Here is a 20,951-nt window from a genome sequence, read left to right as displayed (position 1 = left end):
CCCTGCCACAGTTATTTAAATTGAGCAGTATTGGCCCTCCAGCTTCGTCCTTTCTTCCTGTAGCTGTTTGGGCTCTTCTTCATCCTTTGTGTTTCCATATAAACTTTAGAATTGGCTTGTCATTTTCCGCACACATCCTGCCAGGATTTTGGTTGGGGTTGAGTTGACGGCCCTCCAGGGAGAGCCCTCGTCTCAGCAGCACTGAATTTCCCACGTGCCCAGGTCTTCCCTTCTGCTGGGTTCTGGTACCTGGCGTCTCACACATGTCTTCTCTCCCAGGGTGTCTGTGCCGCTGCTAAAGATGCTGGATCAGATGCTAGCCAACGGCTGCTTCGCCATCTTCACCGCCAAGGAGAAGTGAGTGTTCAGAGAATAGCTGGTGAGATCCAGAAATCCAGCTTCTAGGAGATAGCTTTCTAGTACGTTCAGGGTCAGTTTTTATACACAGTGTAAGTGCCACCAGGAAGCATTGGCTGCTCCCACATGGGGGTGAGGCCCTGCTGCAGCCCTGCTGTCCAGGCGGGAAACAGCAGGTGAGGCGTCCCCTCTGACGGGGGCCTGCAGTCAGGGCAGTTACGGACGGCAGGCCCGACGGTGAATGGGGATCGCAGAGGGCCGTGGTGGTCATGGTGCTGGGATCTGGTGCAGGTGGAGAGCCCACCTCAGACAGGCCGGGTGGGTGTGGACGCAGGGAGTGGGTCTTCCCTCCTCTGCCGTGTTCAGGGCTCCTCAGCTGCTGAGCACAGGTACACCGCAGCCGCTTCATCGGCCTCCCTGTTTGAGGCTCTGCTGCCTTGGTGGTGACAGTCGTTGTGTGTCATCTTTCTGTGGGTTCTTCCCCAGTCTGGGGCTGTGTCCTTGCACTGATCAGGGCTTGGGTGAATCCTTGGGGGCCCTCTTCCCTGCAAACCAAAAACTCAGGGTGGCACCAGGTTCTGCCCAGGTCCCCTCCGTGTCCCCTCCGCAGGCAGGAAGCTGGGCAGTTGCAGGCTCACCTCCTTTGCCTCCCAGGCCTCAGTGGTCACCATCCTTTGCAGCCTGCTGTCTAGGGAGTTTTGTTCACTTTTAGTTCTTCCAGGTGGGAGTGAGATCTGGTCCCTGTCGTTACGTCTTTGCTGAGATGCTTAAATGCTCTTTTAACTGAATAACATCAAAGGGTTTCCCCTTTAATTTGCCGATGGTACATCACAGCATGTTTCTTATACCTACTGTCAGAGCAACTTGTGCATTCACGGGATACACCCCATGGTTGTGGGGTGTGATCCTTTTATACGTTGTATGACTGTGCTTACTAAATATTCTGTTTCAGATCTTAACCTATTTTCCTGGTTTGAAAATTTCAAAATAAAATGGTAGGAGAAAATAGTACCCCAAGTGTCAGGCTCACCTCCCGCAGCGGGGGGTCATGGGCACTCCAGCTGCTACTGCTGCTGGAGGGGAGTCTCGGGGTCCAGGAAAGGGGGTGCTGCTGTGCAGGAGACATGGGATCCGGGGAGCTGGAGAGAGCAGTGGGCCCCCGTGCATGCTGCCGAACACCACCGGTTGCAGATCAGTGTGGGTGTGAGGGGATGAGGCAGCCTAGGGTGACTGTGGGCTTCCTGGACTGGCCACTGGAAGGGGGCAGTTGTTCTCAGACAGGAAGGCTGGATGGAGTCGGTGTGGACCAGAGAGGCCTGGAGGTCCAGTTGGAAGGCTGTCCTAGCAGGTCAGGCTGCTGTAACAGAAATACCACAGCCCAGGCAGTTAAACACCAGGAACTCATTCCTCCTGATGCTGGAGGCTGAATGTCCGAGATCAGCACAGGGACGCGGTCTCGCTGTGTCTTCCCGTGGCAGAAAGACCACCTCTTGTGTCTCCTCTTTGCAGGGCACTGATCCCACTGTGGGTTCCATGTCATGTTCTAATCGCCTCCCAAGGCCCCACCTCCTAACACTCTCATGTTCCAGATTAGAGCTTCAACGTAGGAATCTCGGGGACACAAACATTCAGTTCATAGCAGAGATGTTTGGTTTAAGATGCTTGTTAGATCTCGTCCAGTGGAGATGGATCTTCCAGGCTGGAACTCGGTGGAATGTCCTCAGAAAATGGGTGGTATGTGGTCCCATGAGGCCACCAGGGGGTCAGGTGTAGACAGAAGCGCTGTGACAGAGCTGTAGGGGTGCCCCATCGTTAGGGAGACGGGGAGCAGAGGGGAAGCAGATCTACCAGGAAGAAGGTGAGGCGGAGGGGCAGTCACAGGGGTCGTCGATGATGTGTGCCGAGTGGTCACGTTGGCTGACGACAGGAGTGACCACGGCCTTCAGCGACCTGGTGGTCACTTGGTCCCTGACAGGCATTTCAGTGAGCTGTGGGGAGAAGCCGGTTGGATCAGGGAGGGGTGGGGCTGGCGGGCGGGCCGGCTGGGAGGACAGTGGTGCCACGTGGATGGCAGGTGGCAGGGGTGCCACTGGGGGGCTGGGTCTCCTTTAGCCTGAGAAGACGGGAGAGTCTCCCTGGGACCACTTCTGGTCAGGCGAGCTGCTGTCACAGGCTGACCCTGAAATGGCCACCATGGGCGGCTGCTTTCTGCCTGCCTAGGGCGGGAGGTCTGTCCTGCGCCCTCATGCGGGAGTCTGGTGAGATAAGGCTCTGCCCCCAGCCATATCCCAGGTCACCTGGCCAGTGGACGGGAAGAGGGAGCGTGGGGCCACTCAGACCACTGTACTTCAGCCCTCGTCGTATGGCCAGAATTGGCCTGGGGCTGCGGCTCCGCAGGAGAGGAGCATGTTCATCTCACGGGGACTCATGCTGGTCGTGGCTCCTCGGCCAAGCAGAGCTGGGGAGGACGCCTCCAGTCCCTCCCTGACCCTCCAAGGACCTGGACCTGGAAGTGAGTGAGTGGGGCCTGGCCACGATTCGGTCGTCCTCTTTTGATCTTGGGTTGAGCCTGGCGCTGACACGGCACACGTTGGCTGGGCTTGCAGCGGGGCTGAGTTCTGGGTGTTCCTGTTACGTCGAGGCCCCACCAGGGGTCAGCCTGCCCTCCTGTTGAGGGGCCGTGAGGCCGGGGAGGTGCCGCGGGGAAGGTGGTTTGTTGAGTACGCGAGACAGCGGGTGTCTGTCCCTGCTGCACTTGCAAAGGAGCCAGTTACAATGCCCTGGTGTTGACGTGCCCTGGTGCATGTCCCCAGGGGCGAGGCTTCTCCTCCTGGGGGTGGCCGCCATCATCAGATGTTCCCTGGAAGCCCACCTCTGGGTCCTGTGCTTTCCTTCCAGCCACCCCTTCTGTGTGAAGCTGCTCGCGCTTTGTAAGGAGGAGATCAAGAAGTCCAAAGACGTCCAGAAACTGAGGTCCAGCATCGCGGTGTGAGTTCCAAGTAACTCACTGAGGCGGTAAAGGGAGGGGCCGGCCCAGCAGCCGAGAGCGCGGGGTCGGGGGCATTCTGATGTCAGAGTGAGAGGCGGGTGGCCCTGGTCATGCCGACCGGTGTTCCTGGTGGAGCAGGTGGGCCCGGCCACAGCCTACCCACCCTTGGACCAGCCTCCCAGACGGGTGGGTGTCGGGTCAGGGAGTGTTGTCATAGAAAAAGCCCCGATTCCCTGACACTCTGGAGATCTGGATGCCCCCACCTGCGGGGAGAAAGTGGACGTGAACCCAGGGCTGCCTCCCCAGTGGAACAGCCCTGAGGCCTGGGGGTCACCATGGGCAGCACCTGGGGGGCCTCCCATCCCACGCAGACTGGCAGGCCCCCCAGTGAAGTGAAGGTGTGGGGTATCCAGGCAGCAGGCGCGGGCGGGGGTCAGCTCACCAGAGTGCGGGGTCCCCACAGGTTCTGTGGGCTGGTGCAGTTCCCCGGAGACGTGAGGAGGAAGGTCCTCCTGCAGCTCTTCCTCCTGCTCTGCCACCCTTTCCCCGTGGTGAGTGTCTGCAGCTCCAGGCCCCACTCGGGGCCGGCATCCTGGGCTGCACATTGGCGCCGGATCGGATGCTTCCTGGTGTTGGCACAAGCGGACCTTGATGGGGGGCGGGTCCTCATCAGGGTGGGCGGGGCATACTGTGCCTGTGGATGCGGCAGCTGCAGTGTGATGGTTGAGCCTGGCCCCTGGGGGCGAAGGGCCTGGGGCCAAATGTGCCCCTGGAGCCCCGGGGAGTGAGCCCAGGCGCCAGGGAAACACCCGACGCTGGCTGGGACCCCTGCCCCCTGGGAACCTGGCCGCAGGTGCTCCCAGGTGCCCTGCCACGGGGTGGGTGGGTGGGTGGGGAGTTTCAGCCCATTGGGGTCCTGCAGGCTCTGGCTCAGGGGCTCCTGGAAGGCGCCTACCCCACAGCCCCCACCCCAGGGTCGGGTTTCCCAGGAAGTCTCTTCTTTCCCTTTGGCAGAAGAAATGCTCTTCAGATAACTCAAATGTGACACCTTCTTTAACAGCTAAAGTAACTTTAACTCTCATCTAGCACAGCTGTTTTCAAAGTGGGGTCACTGGACGGCCCTCCCCCCACGATCATAAATGCAGATTCTCAGGCCTTGACCTGCCAAACCAGGAGCTCTGGGGTTAGGCCTTGGGATTCCGAGAGCACCTGTTCCATGAAATAAGTCCCCCCCCTAGGGACAGCTAGAAAAGAAAGCAGGTGAGAGGACTTCTCTGATAAGGTGCAGGTTTTTAATGAAGGATTTCAGTAAGAATGATGCTCCTCCTGATAAGGGCCTCTGGGGGACCACAGGGGAACGGGGCGCCCCGGGCTGAGCGCATCTCATGGTCACTCATCGGTTGTGGCCACGGTCTCCTGAGCAGCGGTCCAAGGTCAGCTCCTCTTAACTGTCTGCCCGGCGAGCCTTTCCTGTTTTACTTGGACTCTGGGCCCCCGGGAGGTGCCTGGGCCCTGTCCCTGCTTCCGGGCAGAGTCCCGTCAGCTCTGCTCTCTGTCATGGGCCTTCCCCTCCCACCAACTTGCTCTGTCCCTCCAGATCCGGAAGAGCACAGCCAGCCAGGTGTATGAGATGGTGCTGACCTACGATGTGGTGGCTGCGGACATCCTAGATGAGGTCATGGCTGTGCTCAACTGCACGGCCTGGTGAGCATGGGCCCTTGCCCTCTTCCCGAGAGTGTGGCGGGTGCAGTGCCAAAGTGAGCGGGACGCCCAGAGCCTGTTTGTGGTCTCTCCCAAAACCCTCCAGAGCAAAGAGGGAAGACGGGCTCCAGCCCTCCGCCTCAGCTCTGGGTTTACGAGGAGCAGTGGTGTCTGTAACCAATCTCTCCTCACCCACGTGTCCGCGTTTCTGTAGCACAGGCTCACTCCTTACACCCAAGAGGGGCTGGGCGGCCAGATGAGGGAGGAGGGGGATCTTCCTGGGGTGTTCAGGCTGGAAGATTTTCAAAGTGAAATTATTTTTTCCCAAATACAATTTTTGCAAGTGAAAAGGTGGGTTGTTCTGAGCACTGATTGGTTAGAGGCTGACTTCCTATTTCTCTGTGGTCGCTTTTCTGTTGATCACGTCACGGCTCTGGGTGCTGGTGGGCGCTGGTGCACCTGTTTCTGCGGTTTATTGGGGTTGAAGTCACTCGAGAATGGCAGCTCCTGCTCCCTGAACTGTGGTGTCAGAAATGCAGGGGAGTGTGTGGCGTGGCAGGCAGTTTCTCCCTCCTCGGGGACACGCCACGTGTGTCAGTTGTGGCCCCCTAGGAGCGGAAGGGTGTTGAGTGGCTGCAGCAGGAGCCCCCAGGCCCAGACTCGCTGCAGAGGAGAGCCGTCCACTGGCCTTTGTTCACTTTTGGTGGAAAAGGCCACATGTGGACACATTCAAAAATCAAACAGACGGAGGGAACCAGGAAGAATAAGTTGTCCTCCCTCCCACCCCAGACACCCACTTCCCTCCCAGACAGCCAGGGTCAGCCCTTGCTCCAGGTTGGGTCTCCAGGTTCGTTTTAGGCACAGTTTCCTGCCATCTCTGTTGGCTCCTCAACTCTGAGCTTGGGCGGCAGGTTTGAAAGAGGGGTGTTGAATGGGGGTGGAGGGGGCTGATGGGGAAGCAGGGGAAGGGGTAGCCCGTGAGCATGCGTCCAGCGGGCAACACCGAATGACGACAAACACGGGAGTGACGCTTGTCCCATTCCAGGCACTGTACACACTCACGTGCACACACACTCACAAACGTGCATATGCACATTCAGGCGCTCGCACTGCCCCTACAGGGTGACCACTCAGCCCCGTTTTGGACACAGGACCAAAGTTCAGAGGTTATTTAGGCAGCGGCCTTTTCAGGCACCAGTGATGAGGGTCCCCCAGGACTGGGTTCCGTCACTGGGGTCAGTGCATCCTGCTTACGCGGGAAAGGATGTACGTAACCTACTCACATGCACTACCCTCAGAACAGTGATGTTCCTACAAGGGTTGAGCTCCGCACAGACCTCACATTGATGCAGCTTCCGTTCCTGGCCTGACGGCCCAGCTCCCCTGCTCGGACGTGAGCCACTGTGGCCTGAAGGACAGAAAAGGGCCTCTGGTTTTAGGGCTGTGTTAAGGTTTTCTAGGGAGATACTTGGCCTCGAGCAGGAGGGCATTCTGGTGAACATCTTGTGGGCGCCTCAGTGAAAATTCCAGAGCAGAAAACGTGGCCTCAGGAAATGTGGATGCCTCTGCTCTGTGAGCAGCTGGGACGGGACACATTTTTCTGTTACGTTGTCAGCTTTAAAAGCACGGAGGCACGTTCTGCATCACACTCTAGGACAGGGAAGGGAGCATGACATGAAACCACCAACACCCAGTGGGTCCCAGAGTTCCCCTGAGTTCCCCACGCCTGCCTTTCTCCTCTCACAGTTCAGGGCGGGATTAACCTTCCAGAGGATTTAAAGGTAACTCATTTTTTCTTATTATAAAAGAAAAACATGCCCAGTTTTCTTTATGGTATTGCTGAATTTAATTTTTGTTTTTAATGAAAGTTATAAGTAAACAGCTTTCAAAGTCAAATAAAACTTAAAACCCATGGGATAAAACCTGTGCCGCTGTCTTAGCATTTCCTGTCGCCCGCCCCTGGGTTGGGCTGTTTGGGGGCCGAGTGCCCCTCACGGGGCTCCCTGTTTTGTGGGGCTCGTCCTCTGCAGTTTCCCAAGAAAGGGCTCAGGAGCAAAGCCTTGTGCAGGTGTCCTGCCCGAGCTAGGCTCGCCGGGGTGTACGTTCTGGAGTGAGGCGTCCTTTTCCCCTGATTCCTACCTAATCTAAGGTGCCTTGGGTTTTCTGCACACCCGGTAGGAAGTGTAGTGAGAGTTACAGATCTTGGCAGGTTTAACTGCAGGACTGTTCCTGCGGCTGATGCTGCTCCCCTCTTCTCCTCCCCAGGGATGCAGAGCTCCCGGTCGTGAGAGCCCAGCGGAACCGCCTGTGTGACCTCCTGGGCGTGCCCAGACCTCAGCTCGTCCCCAAGGTAACCACCTGTCCCCTCAGGCCACATGGGGGACCTGGGGCCCCTTCTTTTTCTTTTTTTTACAATTTAAAATAGACGCTATTTTAAAATATTTTTCTAGCTTTTTCAATATTTATTAATCAATAGAATTTTTAATATAACATCTAAAGTGTTTACTAATCATTATCCAAACAGTAGACCAAACTGAGTATTTAAGTACTCCCACATCCTAGCTGCTATAAGTTTTTTAAAAATTTTTTTAATTTAATTTTTTAAATTGAAGTATAGTTGATTTACAGTGTTGTACCAATCTCTGCTGTACAGCAAAGTGACTCAATTATACACATACATTCTTCTTTTCATATTCTTTTCCATTATGGTTTATCACAGGATATCGATTATAGTTCCCTGTGCTATACAGTAGGACCTTGTTGTTTATCCATCCTGTATGTAACGGTTTGCATCTCTAATCCCAACATCCCAGTTCTTCCCTCTCCCTTCCCACCCCACAACCACAAAGACTGTTCTCTATGTCCTTGAGTCTGTTTCTGTTTTGTAGATAGGTTCATTTGTGCCATATTTTAGATTCCACATATAAGTGATATCATATGGTATTTGTTTTCCTCTTTGACTTACTTCACTTAGTATGATAATCTCTAGTTGCATCCGTGTTGCTGCAGATAGCATTATTTCGTTCTTTTTATGGCTGAGTAATATTCCATTGTATATAAACCACATCTTCTTTACCCATTCGTCTGTCACTGGACATTTTGGTTGTTTCCATGTCTTGGCTATTGTGAACAGTGCTGCTCTGAACACAGGGGTGCATGTATCTTTTTGAATTATAGTTTTGTCTGGGTATGTGCCCAGGAGTGGGATTGCTGGATCATATGGTAATTCTATTTTTAGTTTTCTGAGGAACCTCCACACTGTTTTCTATAGTGGCTGCACCAACTTACATTCCCACCAACAGTGTAAAAGGGTTCCCTTTTCTCCACACCCTCTCCAGCATTTGTTATTTGTAGACTTTTTAATGAAGGCCATTCTGACTGGTGTGAGGTGGTACCTCATTGTAGGTTTGATTTGCATTTCTCTAATAATTAGTGATGTTGAGCATTTTTTCATGTGCCTACTGGCCATCTGTATGTCTTCTTTGGAGAAATGTCTATTAAGATTTTCTGCCTATTTTTTGATTGGGTTTTTTGTTGTTGAGTTGTATGAGCCGTTTGTATTTTGGAGATTAAGCCCTTGTCTGTTGCATCATTTACAAATATTTTCTCCCATTCCATAGGTTGTCTTTTCAGTTTTTTTTTTATGGTTTCCTTTGCTGAGCAAAAGCTTGTAATTTGATTAGGTACCATTTGTTTATTTTTTTTTTTATTTGTTGCCTTGGGAGACTGACCTAAGAAAACATTGGTACAATTTATGTCAGAGAATGTTTTGCCTATCCTCTCTTCTAGGAGTGTTACGGTGTCGTGTCTTATGTTTAAGTCTTTAAACCATTCTGAGTTTGTTTTTGTGTATGCTGTGAGGGTGTGCTCCAACTTCACTGATTTCCCCGGGGCCCCTTCTTTGTGAGGCCTCCAAATGCAGCTCCAACAAGCTCCTTCCTTGAATTCCAGGGTCTAGAACATTCCAGGCCATGCTGCCTGCCTCGCTTTCCATGTCACGGTCCACGTAGGGCTTTCAGGACCCCAGGGAGGCGGCCCTGGCAGGGCCGTGGGACGGGAGCAGAGCTGAGGCCTCCACTCTCCTCTCCCACCTGCCCCCAACCTCACCCTGCAAGCCAGACTGTGTGCCCATTGCCAGCTCCTCCCCGTGGGCTGAGCCTGGGGGCACCCCAAGCGATGGGGCAGTGTTTCTGCTGCTGCTCCCGCTTGCCCTGTCCCCCGCCCTGCCCCCGCCAGCACGCTCTCTCCGGCCAGGCACGTCTCACGTGTGTCCTGTGGAGCACGGCACCCAGGACCAGTCCTCTGCCGAGCGCCCTGGCCTCTCTCACCCTCAGAGCAGCATAGCAGCCTTCCGCCGTGTCGGTTGCCCCCAGGACACCCATCCCACTTGGGACTTTGTCACCTCCAGGGCCGCCCAGGGCCGGCTGGTGTCTGCTGAAGTTGCCGTCCTCCACGGCAAGTGTGGTGTGTGCGTTGTAGCTGCGGTTTTCTGAGCTCGAGGGCCACAAGCTGTTCTTGCAGGTTGTGGGAGACTTGAGACTTTTTGTGTTTTGTGTGTTCTTGGCAGAGAATCAGAATTCGGTCTGTCGTCAGTCTGTGGGTCCTGCAGGAGCTGGAGTGGGTCACAGGAACACGGACTGTGGTCCTGGCGAGTGGGCGTGCCCTCCTCCTGTTCCCATCAGCTGTGTCCCTCTGGCCTTGGGTTTGAACCCTGGCTCTGGAGAGGCTGTTTCAGAGCTTCCTGTTGAGGAAGGACGTCCGGGCAGAAGTGCATGGCGGTTGTAGTGCGTGGTTCTAGGTCTCCACGCACCCAGCTGCCTGCCCTGAACACCCCCGACGTGAGCCTCAGGCTGCGGGGGTCACTGGTTCCCATTTCCGGTGGACTCACCTGGCAGAGGACTCACGGTGGGAAATGCTGACAAGCAGATTCCAAAGTGATGGGTGCTCCCTGGCAACGTGTGTGCTTAGCGCCACTGTGGCAGCTCCAGGATGTAGGCCCCCTGGTTTCCCTGGTGACGGGAGTGTGACCACCTTTTCTGAGATCTGAGCCATTCGGACATTGTCTTTCGTCATGTGTCAGATCTTTCATGTTCTCTCCGGGTTGTCCGTCTTTTTATACTTTGTCTTCAGGGACCTTGTTCTGGACGCACGTCCTGCCAATGTCCTCTCCTCCAGGGATGGCCTTCTTGTCCTTAGACCTAACGTGGTCCTGTTTGGGGTATCTTGATCTCCTCCAGGTTGACATTCTCTGTTTCTTTCTAAAAGCTTTACTGTTTTACCTTTTACGTTTGGACTCACGATCTAGCTGACCCAGCTCCCTTCTCGCTACGTCGTGTCGTCAGGCCACACATGTGGCTCTACTCTTGGACTGTCTGTTCTCTGGGTCTCTCTGTCCATCCGTGAGCCAGCGCAGCCTGTCCTACAGATACAGATGTAGGTCTCAGTCCTAGAGATGCAGGGTTTAGGTCTCACAGTGGGTCACAGTGCCCAGTTGTCTCAATCCTGTGGTCCTTTTTTCTCCATGATTGTCTCCTCTTCCTGGCCATTGGGTTCCCACCCCACCTGTAGAATCAACTTTTCAGTTTGTGCTTCAGGAGTTTGGCCAAGGTTGCCTGCAGCCTGAAGGTCGATTTGGTGAGAAGTCATGTCTCTGCTCTGAGTCTTCTGACCATGAACATGGTGTGTCCATGCATGGACCCCCTCAGTGTTTTATGGTTTTTGGAGCAGAGATGTTGCACATCTTTCTGTAATTGTCCCACGGTTCTTGGATATTCTTTTTTTTTTTTTTCATTTTTGTTTCTCTTTGCCTTTCAGTTTGGGAAGTTTCTGTTGACCTGTCTTCAAGTTCACTGATTGTTTCCTTGGCCACATCTGGTCTTAGGACAAGCCCGTCCGAGGCATCCGTTTCAGTTACAGTGTTTGTGGTCTCCAGCGCTTCCACCGCTGCTTACATTGTCTGTCCCTGCGTGGTGCCACTTTGTCCACTAGGGTCCTTGGCATATTAATCACAGCTGTTTCAAATTCCTGGTCTGATAGTTCCAACGTCTCTGCCATTTCTGAGTCTGGTTCTTACATTTGCACTGTCTCTTCAGACTGCTTTTTCTTGCCTCTTGTTGTATTTTGTACTTTTTTGTTGAAGGCAGCCTTGTTGGGGGAACAGGAGCTAAGTAACCAGAGCACAGGGTGTTTGCTGCAGCAGCAGGTCCCAGGCAGAGCCCCTCCCGGTTCTTGTTCTCATCCTCAGGGAAACCACAGGAGAGGCTGAAGTCCCTTTGTCTCGTGTTAATAGAGCCACAGCGCAGTTTTTGATCAGTGTTTATGTAGTTTATCTTTTTTAATCATTTCACTTTCAATTTCTGTGTTCCTACATTTAAATGTGTTTCTTATGAACAGTAGATAGGCCTCATCTCTTTTTAATCCAGTTTAACCGTTTTTGGTAATTGGAGTGTTTTGTCCACTTACATTTAATGTGTGAGTTTGGATTTGCTGGGTTCGTTTGCCATCTTTCCATTTTCTGTTCAACCCTGTTTGTTTCTTTGCTCCTTTCTTGTCTTTGTTTGGATTGGTTAACGACTTTTTTTTTTTTTGCGGTACGCGGGCCTCTCACTGTTGTGGCCTCTCCCATTGCGGAGCACAGGCTCCAGACGCGCAGGCTCAGCGGCCATGGCTCACGGGCCCAGCCGCTCCGCGGCATGTGGGATCTTCCCGGACCGAGGCACGAACCCGCGTCCACTGCATCGGCAGGCGGACCCTCAACCACTGTGCCACCAGGGAAGCCCGGTTAACGACATTTTTACCATTTCACTTCCCTTTCTGTTAACTTCCTGCAGTTTTCCTGCTGTTTGTTAGTGACTGCCCATCAGGACAGCATTCCTTCCCCACGTACGGCAGTCAGGACGGGCGGCACCGGGCGGAGGGCTCTGGCTGCGGTGCCCTTCCTTCCCAGGGCCCAGATGGTCATGGCCTGCCTTCCGTTCAGCCGCCTCTCTCTTCATTGTCCTTCAGTTCTTCACTGTGCTCTTAACTCTCTGTTCTCCTTGTGGCTAAGTTATTTCTGAGGTGATGTCTTTTTCCCCCTTTCCTCCCCCCCGATCATGCTGTACTAGTGTCTGCCTTGCCTGGCCCTTCTCTGGGGCCCCTGCAGGACCCCCTCAGATGCGGGCTGAGGGCAGCTCTGGTCGGCCCCCAGGTGACACTGTAGGTGACAGGGATGGCAGGCCAAGTGTCAACTCTCCCCTCTCCTTGTGTGACGGCCACACACAACACTGGCTTCCTAAGGAAACGTGCTTTCTACATTAGGAAAATATCGCACAGATGGATGAAGTTGGGGGAACAGTATAGTCACCCTCCCCACCTGCTTGCTGCCCAGAGGTTATGTTGGCAACGGGGCTCCTGGCACGTTCGGGGAAGCGGCACAGATGCAGTTTCCTGCAGGAAGCGTGACCCAGGGAGGGCTGGGGAGACGGCGCTGACCGGCCTGACCCTGTCATGTGTCCTCCGCAGCCCAGTGTCCGCTGAGGCCAGTCCGGGAAGCTGAGTCCTTGCCTCTGCCTGCCTGGGAGGAGGAGCCCGGGCATGGTCGGCATGGAAGACCTGGACGGACGGCGGCGGTCTGGCTGGTGCGTGTGAGGGACCTGGAGTTCGTCACCTGGAGGTGGCATTTCCTTCCATGCATCCTGTGCCACAGTGACCTGGGCTGTTGGTGCATTTGTCCTATCTCTAACCTGTGTCTTACTTATAAAATCACGTGCTGAGCAGCTCTGTATCTGCCTGTGCCTGACACTGGTGCCGGTGGGGGAGCTGGAACCAGAGGGGGTTGTAGGCTCCTGCACCGAGACCCGCTGGGAGGGGTGGCCCCGGGGGGGACAGGCCGGTTGCAGCCTCCCGTGTGCTGTCCTGTCGCCACGTCCACCATGGCCTTGTTGGGCTTGCTCGTAGCCGCTCACAAGCTCTGAGTGACTCACGTTACATGTCAGATGCTGCAGGGGCAGAGAAGGTGCCATGCCTCGGGGTGGGGGTGGGTGCCGTTGAGCGCCGCCTCCGGGTCTCTCTTGCAGCGCGGGTGGGGGCCGTCTTCCTTCCTCACCCCATTCTAGTGCCCAGCGCGCACGGCGGTCGCACGCATGTCACCTGCCCTCGTGCAGTTTCATTCAGTCAGAAAGAGCCAACCGGTGTTCTCAGAATCCCACCAGGACCAGTTCAGCCACACAGGGGACTTGTGACAGCAGCTCAAACCCTCAACGGAAGCAGGGCACGGTCAGTGGCTTCATAGATCTGCCAACATGTGGCCTCCAGGAAGTGGTTCTCTGGTGATGGGAGAAGAACCACATTGTCTGAACCTTTTTTTTCATTTGTCCAGAATGGGGTACACACTCAGGGTTTCTGAAGCAAAGACAGGCTGCTTTTGTCCACATGGGCTGGCACTCATGCTGGCCTGTCCAGGGGCCAGTGAGGCCAATGTGTGTAAAGGTTCCCCACTTGAGCACCTGCATGGCCAGTCTCAGTGCTGAGGGGTCAGGCCACCTCCTGCGGGAGCCTTTGTGTGGCAGGCTCCTGGTCCATCCCCACCCTTCCACCTGCTGCTTCACGGGTTGAGGTCTGGATGCAGGACAGATGTGGACGGGCAAGTAGAACATCTGAGGTGAAGTCGTCCAGCCACGGGCCCAGGACAGTGTTCCTGCACCTGGGCCACGGGACAGACTGCCTCTCCTGGGATGTGCGCGTCCACGGCTGGAGGCCACGGTAGGTGTTGTTGGTACAATCCTGAGACGTGTTTTCCTGCTGCCTTTGCTAAGTGAGTTTCTCCTGCTCCAGTTGAGCCAGTGGACATGCCGGGATCGCTGACCTTCCCTGAGAGTGGAAGCCCATGTTAGTCTTGCGTGAGGTTTTAACTTTAATTTCATTTAAGCCTTAAAACATGTCTCCTCTTGAAAATAAGTAGAGAGTTTTCCATTTTCAATGGAAGAACAGCCAGAGGCCCCATAGCTGGTGGACGTTGTCACGTGGTCCTGCAGGGTGGCGACAGGAGGCCCCACTTGTATCGCTGCAGCAGGCAGGGTCCACAGAGCAGCACCTAGACCTTGGCTGAGAAAACCAAACAAGGAGCTTTTGAGAAGGAATAAAATGAAATGTTTTTAGCATAATTTTTAAAAAACAAACACCAAGATTCCAGAGACATGGTCTCTGAGACGTGGAGACAGGCCAGTTTACCACATTGATGATACTGTGTCATGAAGCAATTCTTCTTCCGTTGCTGGTCTACCTTTGCAACCCGAGGAAAACCAACAAAGCCGGCAGTGTCCAGCTGCCCCTGCACACCTTCAGCCATGTCAGATCCTACTGGTCAGCACCTGTTCTCATCAGGCACCTGGTGGCTGGGAACCTCCTCCTTCATTTGGAGCCCATCTGGGTCCAGGTGACAGCTTTGTGGGGAGTCGCCCCTCATGACTGACGACGTGGCCAGAAGCAGACAACAGCAGAGGTGGACATCGTGGAAAGCAGTGGTCTGAAGCAATTCGGGGTGGGTGGACAGTGCTGGGCTGCCACCTGGTAGAGGGAGTGGTCAGGAGACACCCCCTCAGGGGCAGAGAAGGGCACCTGTGGCCCCAGTGGGAGTGAGGTGGGTGGGTCTGAAGAGCCGCAGGGAGCCTCGTGCCTGAAACAGGATACGTGAGGGCAGCGGTGTGGCCGTGAGCACATGGCCATGTCCCAGACACAGAGTGAACCATCCCAGTGAGCAGGTCCCTGGCGTCCCCAGGATCCATGTCTGCTGAGCCCTGGAGGCTGGCTGGGAAGTGTGGATGTGACAGCATAAGGCCCAGGGCCAAATCTCGTAGCAGACCCCACATACAGCTGGGGCCCTAAATAGCTGTACCCTCAGCAGCAAGGAGAGTGAGAAGTAGGTCCCCACAGGAGCACATCTGTCTTGGTCTCTGCCCAGTGCTAGTGGAGAGGAATGTGATCACAATGGCCCCCAACCAGTGGTGCTGACAGACACTGGGCAGAGGAGGCAAACAAAACCCTCTCTGGAAGGACGCAGGCTGACCCCTACAGAGAGAAGAACATAAGCTCACATCCCCAAATTGCACAAAATGCACAAAGAAACAAGGCACCATTAGCAAGACCTTAATAAAATCAGACCCCAAAAGACACAAAATATAAAATGAATTCAGTTTTGAAAAGGGTTAGAAATTATCAAGAGGAAATTAGGGGGGAAAAGGCTCAATGGATGAATTAAACAACCACCTAGACATGGCTGAAGAGAGAATTGGGAAACTGGAAGATCTGAAGGAGTTTTATCCAGAAAAACAACTGGCAAATATGAAAACAAAGTCAAGAGACACCAGAGAACCTGCCCTGTGTGCAGCTGGGGTCTCGGGAGACGGTGCCACATACTTGGTGATAGAAGCAAGATCCCAAACAGGACAAGCTCACGTCTGGACACGTTGCAGCAGAACTGCTGGGAGACTGGGTGGTCCGGGCAGCTGCCCCTCTTGGATGGCAACAGTGGACTTAACACTGGAATGAGATCCTCATCGAGCTGAGAGAAAACCATTCGCCTCGGCTGGACTGAAGCTAGTACAGCTGTCATTCAGGGAAGAACAAAATAGGTCGTTACAGATAAAACAAACCTCCTTAATGCCACTGATGGTTTCCAATCTTGACACTGTTGACATTTGAGGTCGAATAATTCTTAGTTGTGGGGACCGTCCTGTGTGTTGCAGAATGTTTAGCAACAACCTAGATGCCAGTAGCAAACCCCCTTCCCAGTTGTGATGACAGAAGTATCTTCAGGCAGATTCTGGGGGCAGATTCTAGTGGATAAAGCTTAGGGATCATTTTCCTGCTGCCAGGTGAATGCAGGTGCAAAAGACAATGTTGGGCAGAGAAAACTATAAACAACGACCATGTAACAAAAAGAATAACGGCTAATATGTAGATTTTTAAAAGCACGTAGAATTTCTTTTTAACGGACAATATAGCATACAGTACAAAAATAAACGTGCATTTTTAGAAGGTCCTGTAGCCAGAGCACTGATCCTCTTGCCTCTGACCAACACCTCGTGTGCTTTGGGAAGGGTCTTCCGAGACTCTGCATGCAGAGACCCTGATGCTTTTAAATCACCAAGGCGGGGAATTCTGACTCAGACATGACTCCACAATGAGGCCACTCCTGATTGTTCAAGCCCCCTGACCCTACTCGGACCCAGGAGTTACCGCCTTGTTCACATGAAGTTAGGGCAGGGCTCCCATCAGTGGGAATCATCACTCAACTCCAGCATTAATGGCACCAATGATTCAACACGTCAATGATTTGTTCTTGGATCAAGGAGACAGGCCCCTGGGGGTAGCAGCCGTGCGTCACCTTTAGGGAAAAGCCATTGGCCTCCTGGGACCGAGAGACCAGATGCACAAAGGGACAATTCCAGATCGTGTCCCAACATAGAACTGTGTAGCCACTGGTCCCCAATGGCCAGGACATGGTCACAACTGCCAGCTTCCCCAGTTCTAGCCATACATCCAACTTAGGACCAATCGGAGAAGGAGACTCACTCCCCTGACCGCTCACGCCCACGGCCCCCCGCCAGGCACAGCGGGGCCTCCCCCTCCGCCCGCAGGTCTCTGCTGCGCTTGGTGAGGGGTCAGCTCCCCACCAGACAAGCCGTGAGCATGCAGCCCCTGTCCCCAGGGTGGGCCTTGTCTAGTTCCATGTCTCTCACACATGCGGCCCCCCACATGGATGGAGCCAGCCACCCACCCAGACACGGACCAGACTTTCCACAGTGGCCAGAGCTGGGAACGAGGCAGGCGTTGGGGAGCCGTGCAGTGACTAGAACGAGTGACTAGAACGTCTGCCACAGACACGGGGGAGGCTCTCTGGGGAGGGTGCACTGTGCGGCCACGCCCTCTGCTCCATGTCTCCGTCTGTGGTATCTGTACACACGTGTGGACACGTGTCAGAGATACACGGTGGGTGTGGACAACACCCCTCAGGCTTGTGCTCACGGCTGTGTGCTTTACCACACGTAAACCACACCCGATAAGAACACTAAGACGCGCCCTCCTGGTGAAGGGGATTTGAGGGGCATCTGGGTGCCACCCTCCACCGGGCACGTTCCCCACTGGGGGCCACGGGGCCATCCTTCCCTCCTTGCTCTCGACCCTGGGCTGCGGCTGCTGGGGGCCTCGTACATACCTGGGAGCAGCTGCCATGGGTCTGTCAGCTGAAGTGAAGGAAATCCCGGCCCTCCTGCAGGTGCAGCGACCTCAGATTGTCTTCAAATGCGCCCCCTGTGAGGTCCTGGGGGAGGAGCGACAGGTCTGGCTCTATCCAGGCCTCCCCTGGCCTGCACTGGGGACCCCAAGAGCCTCCCTTGGGGGCCTGGGGTTTGGGGTTGCCTGTGGCCACCTGTTAGGTGGTCCACTATGAACTTCGGCTCCACTGCTAAAAGGAGAGGGTCCAGAAGGAGAAAAGTGCCGGAAGGGAACCTGTTGGCAGTTGGCCACAATGTCCCATAGGTCACCAGGGAGGCTGGGGGCAGGGGGTCCTCTGAGGTGCCTCCACCAGCCTGGCCTCGGCCCCTCCCCGCACGAGGCAGCTGGCCCCCCGCGGGGACTCGGGGGAGGAGGTGAGGCTCATGGGCAGTCCCTTCCGCTCATTTCTTGGTCCAAGGCAGAGCCAGCTTCCCCTGTCCTGACTGGTCCTGGGGTCTCCATGGTGGCCCCCTTGCCCCACCCCCATGGCCTCTGCAGGGCCACAGGTGGGAGGCAGCCCTGGGGACAGAAACTGTGACCCAACAGCCAGCTCCCGCCTCCTGCTCCGTACCCACCCCCACGGCCGAGACAGGAGGCAGTCCCTGCCCACGTCTTCCCTGTACCCTTGTTGGTGCGGGACTTGGGGGTGGGTCCCCAAACTCTTCAGCTGGGCCCGTGCACTGGTGCTGCTTCGGCCGCCCTCCTGTGTGGGGCCACGGCAGGGTTTCAGGAAACATCTGCAGGCTCCTGTCCCTTGTCCCAGCGCCACCTGCCAGGTCCCCTCCTGCCTCCATAACCAACAAAGCGGGGGCCTCTCTGCCAGGACGTGGGAGGGGCTGCCTGACCACCACACTCCTTCCTGTTGGGTGTCATCCGTCTGTCCTTGGGCCCAACACAGGGAATCACCCTTGTCCTGGGCTGTTTCTGCTCCTCTTACTGCTGTTACCTGGGCTTTGCTAGAAGTATTTAAATGAAAACCATTCTACCTGGAAAACACCTGAAATTTCCACATTCTGTCCTCTACCTGCTGTCTGTTCTTAGCCCCCGTTTTCTCCTCCCATTCTCTCTCTACTTCCAAGTTTTCAAAGGAAATACACGTGGGTTCAGGGCCAGCCCAGCCACAGACCTGGGCTTGTAAAGGGGCCACCGGGAAGGTACTCATGTGTCCATGAGTGGACACACCCCCTTAAGAGAATTAAAAAGGTCAGACGTGAAACCAACAAGGACTAGAACCCAGAGGGTACAGAGGACTCCTCGGGTCAGGAGAAGACACACAATCCCGTGGACAAGAAGCTGATCAGAAACATCAGGACACAGGAAATCCACACGCCTGACAGATGCGGGAAAGGTCTTGGCCTCAGCAGGGATCAGATGGAAATGAACCCCACAGTCCAGTCGTGAGGCCTAGAGGGACCCCTCCCTCCCTGCCTCTGGGCGTGTCCCCTGGCCTGGCCTCCTGGGCGTTGTCTAGCGAAGCAGAAGACATGGCTACCCCACGACCCGTGAAGAGCGTCAGGACCCTCCATGAGAAGCTCTGGTGTGATGCCCACGGCTGGGTCCCGAAGCGCCAACGGGAAGAGGAAAGCAGGCCTCAAGCATGACGTGGAGGAGACCGGACCCCCAGAAACACAGCCAACTCTCACATGGCCCGCAGACATGCACTCTGCACCAAACGGATTAGCGGAGCAAGTACAGAATCGGGCGGCGCTGGGGGAGGGCACGTCGCCCGTTAAACTGTGCAGCCGGTTCTGGAACAGAGGCCGCAGAGTTTTCTTAAAGGGCAGATGGTTAGCATTTACGGCTTTGTGGCCATACGTCCTCTGTGTTCTAGTAAAACTTTATTTACAGAAGCAGCTGGTGGGCCACACTTAGGCCATTTTCCGAAGGTGTTAAGAATTCAATAAAGTTTATTCAAACAAGAAAAACGTGAGAAAAGTTCTAAAAAGAATAATGAAGGAAGACTATCCTTACTCAGTGGTGAACATCATAAAGCTATAGTCAGTAATGGTCCATGACAGATGCGTAGAAAAAGGCCAAGACTCCAGAAACAGCGCCAAATCCACATGCATACCCAACACACACAGACGCCATTTCCTGACTGGAGAAGATGAGGGTTTCTCACCAAATGATGTTAGGACCACTGAGGACCCAAACAGAAGAAAGTCTGGGTCCCTATGATAACCTTTATAACAAAATAAATTCCAGTTGTACCAAAAATATAAGGAAAAAACAGGAGTCTGAGGACCAGACTTGGATAATGTTTTTTTAAATATCACAGTGAGAAGTGATTGTCTTAGAATGAATAAAACCCCCAAAAGCCATAAAAGGAAAAATTAATTTGATTATATCCAAATAACAAACTTCTAAACGGCAAAAGATATAAATTCAGTTAAATGACACAGAAAAATCTGCACCATCACAGACAGTGGTTTGTTTCTGTTACTGTATAAAGAAAACTACTGAGACCAATAGAGAAATGGGCCAATGACAAGGGTAAGGTACCAAAAGGGAAATAAAGATGAATACGAATACATGAAGAGATGCCCTCCTTACTCACAATATGACGTTGCCAACTGGAACCATAAACTTATTGCTTTTCACCTGTGGTTTGCAAAGGTGAAAGGTTTGGTCACAGCGCTGGAGAAGGGTCATGGTGGGGGCAGGGTGTGTGAACTGGCTCAGCCTCCAGGGACAGAATGGCTGGTCTCACGACCGATGGTGGGCACATTCTTTGACCAGCACCTTTCAGACATTTATCCCATATGTGTAGCCACTTGAGCAAAATTATGCACATATAAAGATATCCACGGCAGCATTATTCCTAACGGTGAACAGTAAAACTGGCCTAAAGGTACATCGATAAGTAACTGGATAATAAATGTATGAAACACCCATATAATCGCGTGGGATGCAGATGTTTTTTAAGTGAGGTACATGAATCCCTCAGAAGCTCCTGCAGCCAGCGATGAAGGTGTTCCTGCGAGCAGAACGGACCCTGGACCTGAGCCTCGGGAAACACGTTAAACCACAAGCCGGTTTCGTCAACAAACAGATTGTAAGAAAGCGAGGGAGACAAAGGTCACACTGGGTCTGCATTCCAACAGGCAAGTATGAAAAGATAGAACATGTCTACAAGGCAGTTAGAGAGATTTCAACACTGATGGGATATCTGGAAATTTGGGGTGACATAGTGGTATTATGGTAGTTTTTTTAGCTTTTAATCTTTTCAGGAAACAATAATGAAGAAATGAGGCTAGAATTTGCCTCGCTCCCAGGTTGGGGGAGTTGGGGCTTGGGGCTGGCTTCTTTGCTTTGGCTGAAACGTACTGGAAAGTTTCCTTCATAAAAAGATAACAGAGTTGGGTGGCACCAGCGGATTTATATGGAATTAACTCCAAGATATACTATTATGTGAAAAAAGCGAAATAAAGAAGTATGTATAACATGCTGCTGTTTGTTAAAAAGAAAAATCACATACACCTTTGTGTTTCTACCTCTAGACCCTCTAAGGAAACAAAGTGGGTGACAGGGATGGGTTCCTTCCCACCCAAAGTCTGCTCTCTGGGAAGGGTTTGCATGGGTGGGGGTGTTCCCTTCGTGGCAACTTCGGGTCCCTGAGAAGTAGACCCTTAAGAGAGCCTATCTCTGA

General features: G+C 53.9%; 2 protein-coding genes across 8 annotated transcripts in view; one reads left to right on the top strand and one right to left on the bottom strand.

The window, feature by feature from the left end:
- Positions 1-12,804, top strand: part of TBCD (tubulin folding cofactor D) — a 177,067-nt gene extending 164,263 nt beyond the window's left edge. Inside the window, exons 34-39 of the mRNA XM_067716312.1 lie at positions 280-357; positions 3,256-3,345; positions 3,810-3,897; positions 4,944-5,050; positions 7,313-7,397; positions 12,551-12,804. Coding sequence (XP_067572413.1) covers positions 280-357; positions 3,256-3,345; positions 3,810-3,897; positions 4,944-5,050; positions 7,313-7,397; positions 12,551-12,565 — 463 coding nt within the window. The 3' untranslated portion in view covers positions 12,566-12,804. The remainder of the gene's footprint in view (positions 1-279; positions 358-3,255; positions 3,346-3,809; positions 3,898-4,943; positions 5,051-7,312; positions 7,398-12,550) is intronic.
- B3GNTL1 (UDP-GlcNAc:betaGal beta-1,3-N-acetylglucosaminyltransferase like 1) overlaps positions 10,819-20,951 on the bottom strand; it is a 120,732-nt gene continuing 110,599 nt past the window's right edge. For 5 of the 7 annotated variants that reach the window (XR_010937580.1, XM_067716315.1, XM_067716316.1 and 2 more), the window contains 2 exons: positions 17,244-17,348; positions 10,819-15,631 (listed from right to left, as the gene is read on the bottom strand). Coding sequence is in view for 4 of the 7 variants with exons in the window: in XM_067716315.1 (XP_067572416.1) it covers positions 17,268-17,348 (81 nt within the window). In the remaining 3 variants the exon portion in view is untranslated. The remainder of the gene's footprint in view (positions 15,632-17,243; positions 17,349-20,951) is intronic. The other 2 variants (XR_010937578.1, XR_010937579.1) reach the window with 2 other exon arrangements.

The sequence above is a fragment of the Pseudorca crassidens genome, chromosome 19, assembly GCF_039906515.1.
Source record: "Pseudorca crassidens isolate mPseCra1 chromosome 19, mPseCra1.hap1, whole genome shotgun sequence".
Taxonomy (NCBI): Eukaryota; Metazoa; Chordata; class Mammalia; order Artiodactyla; family Delphinidae; genus Pseudorca; species Pseudorca crassidens.
Note: the sequence above shows the minus strand (reverse complement) of the source record. Positions and strands in the feature narration are given on the sequence as shown.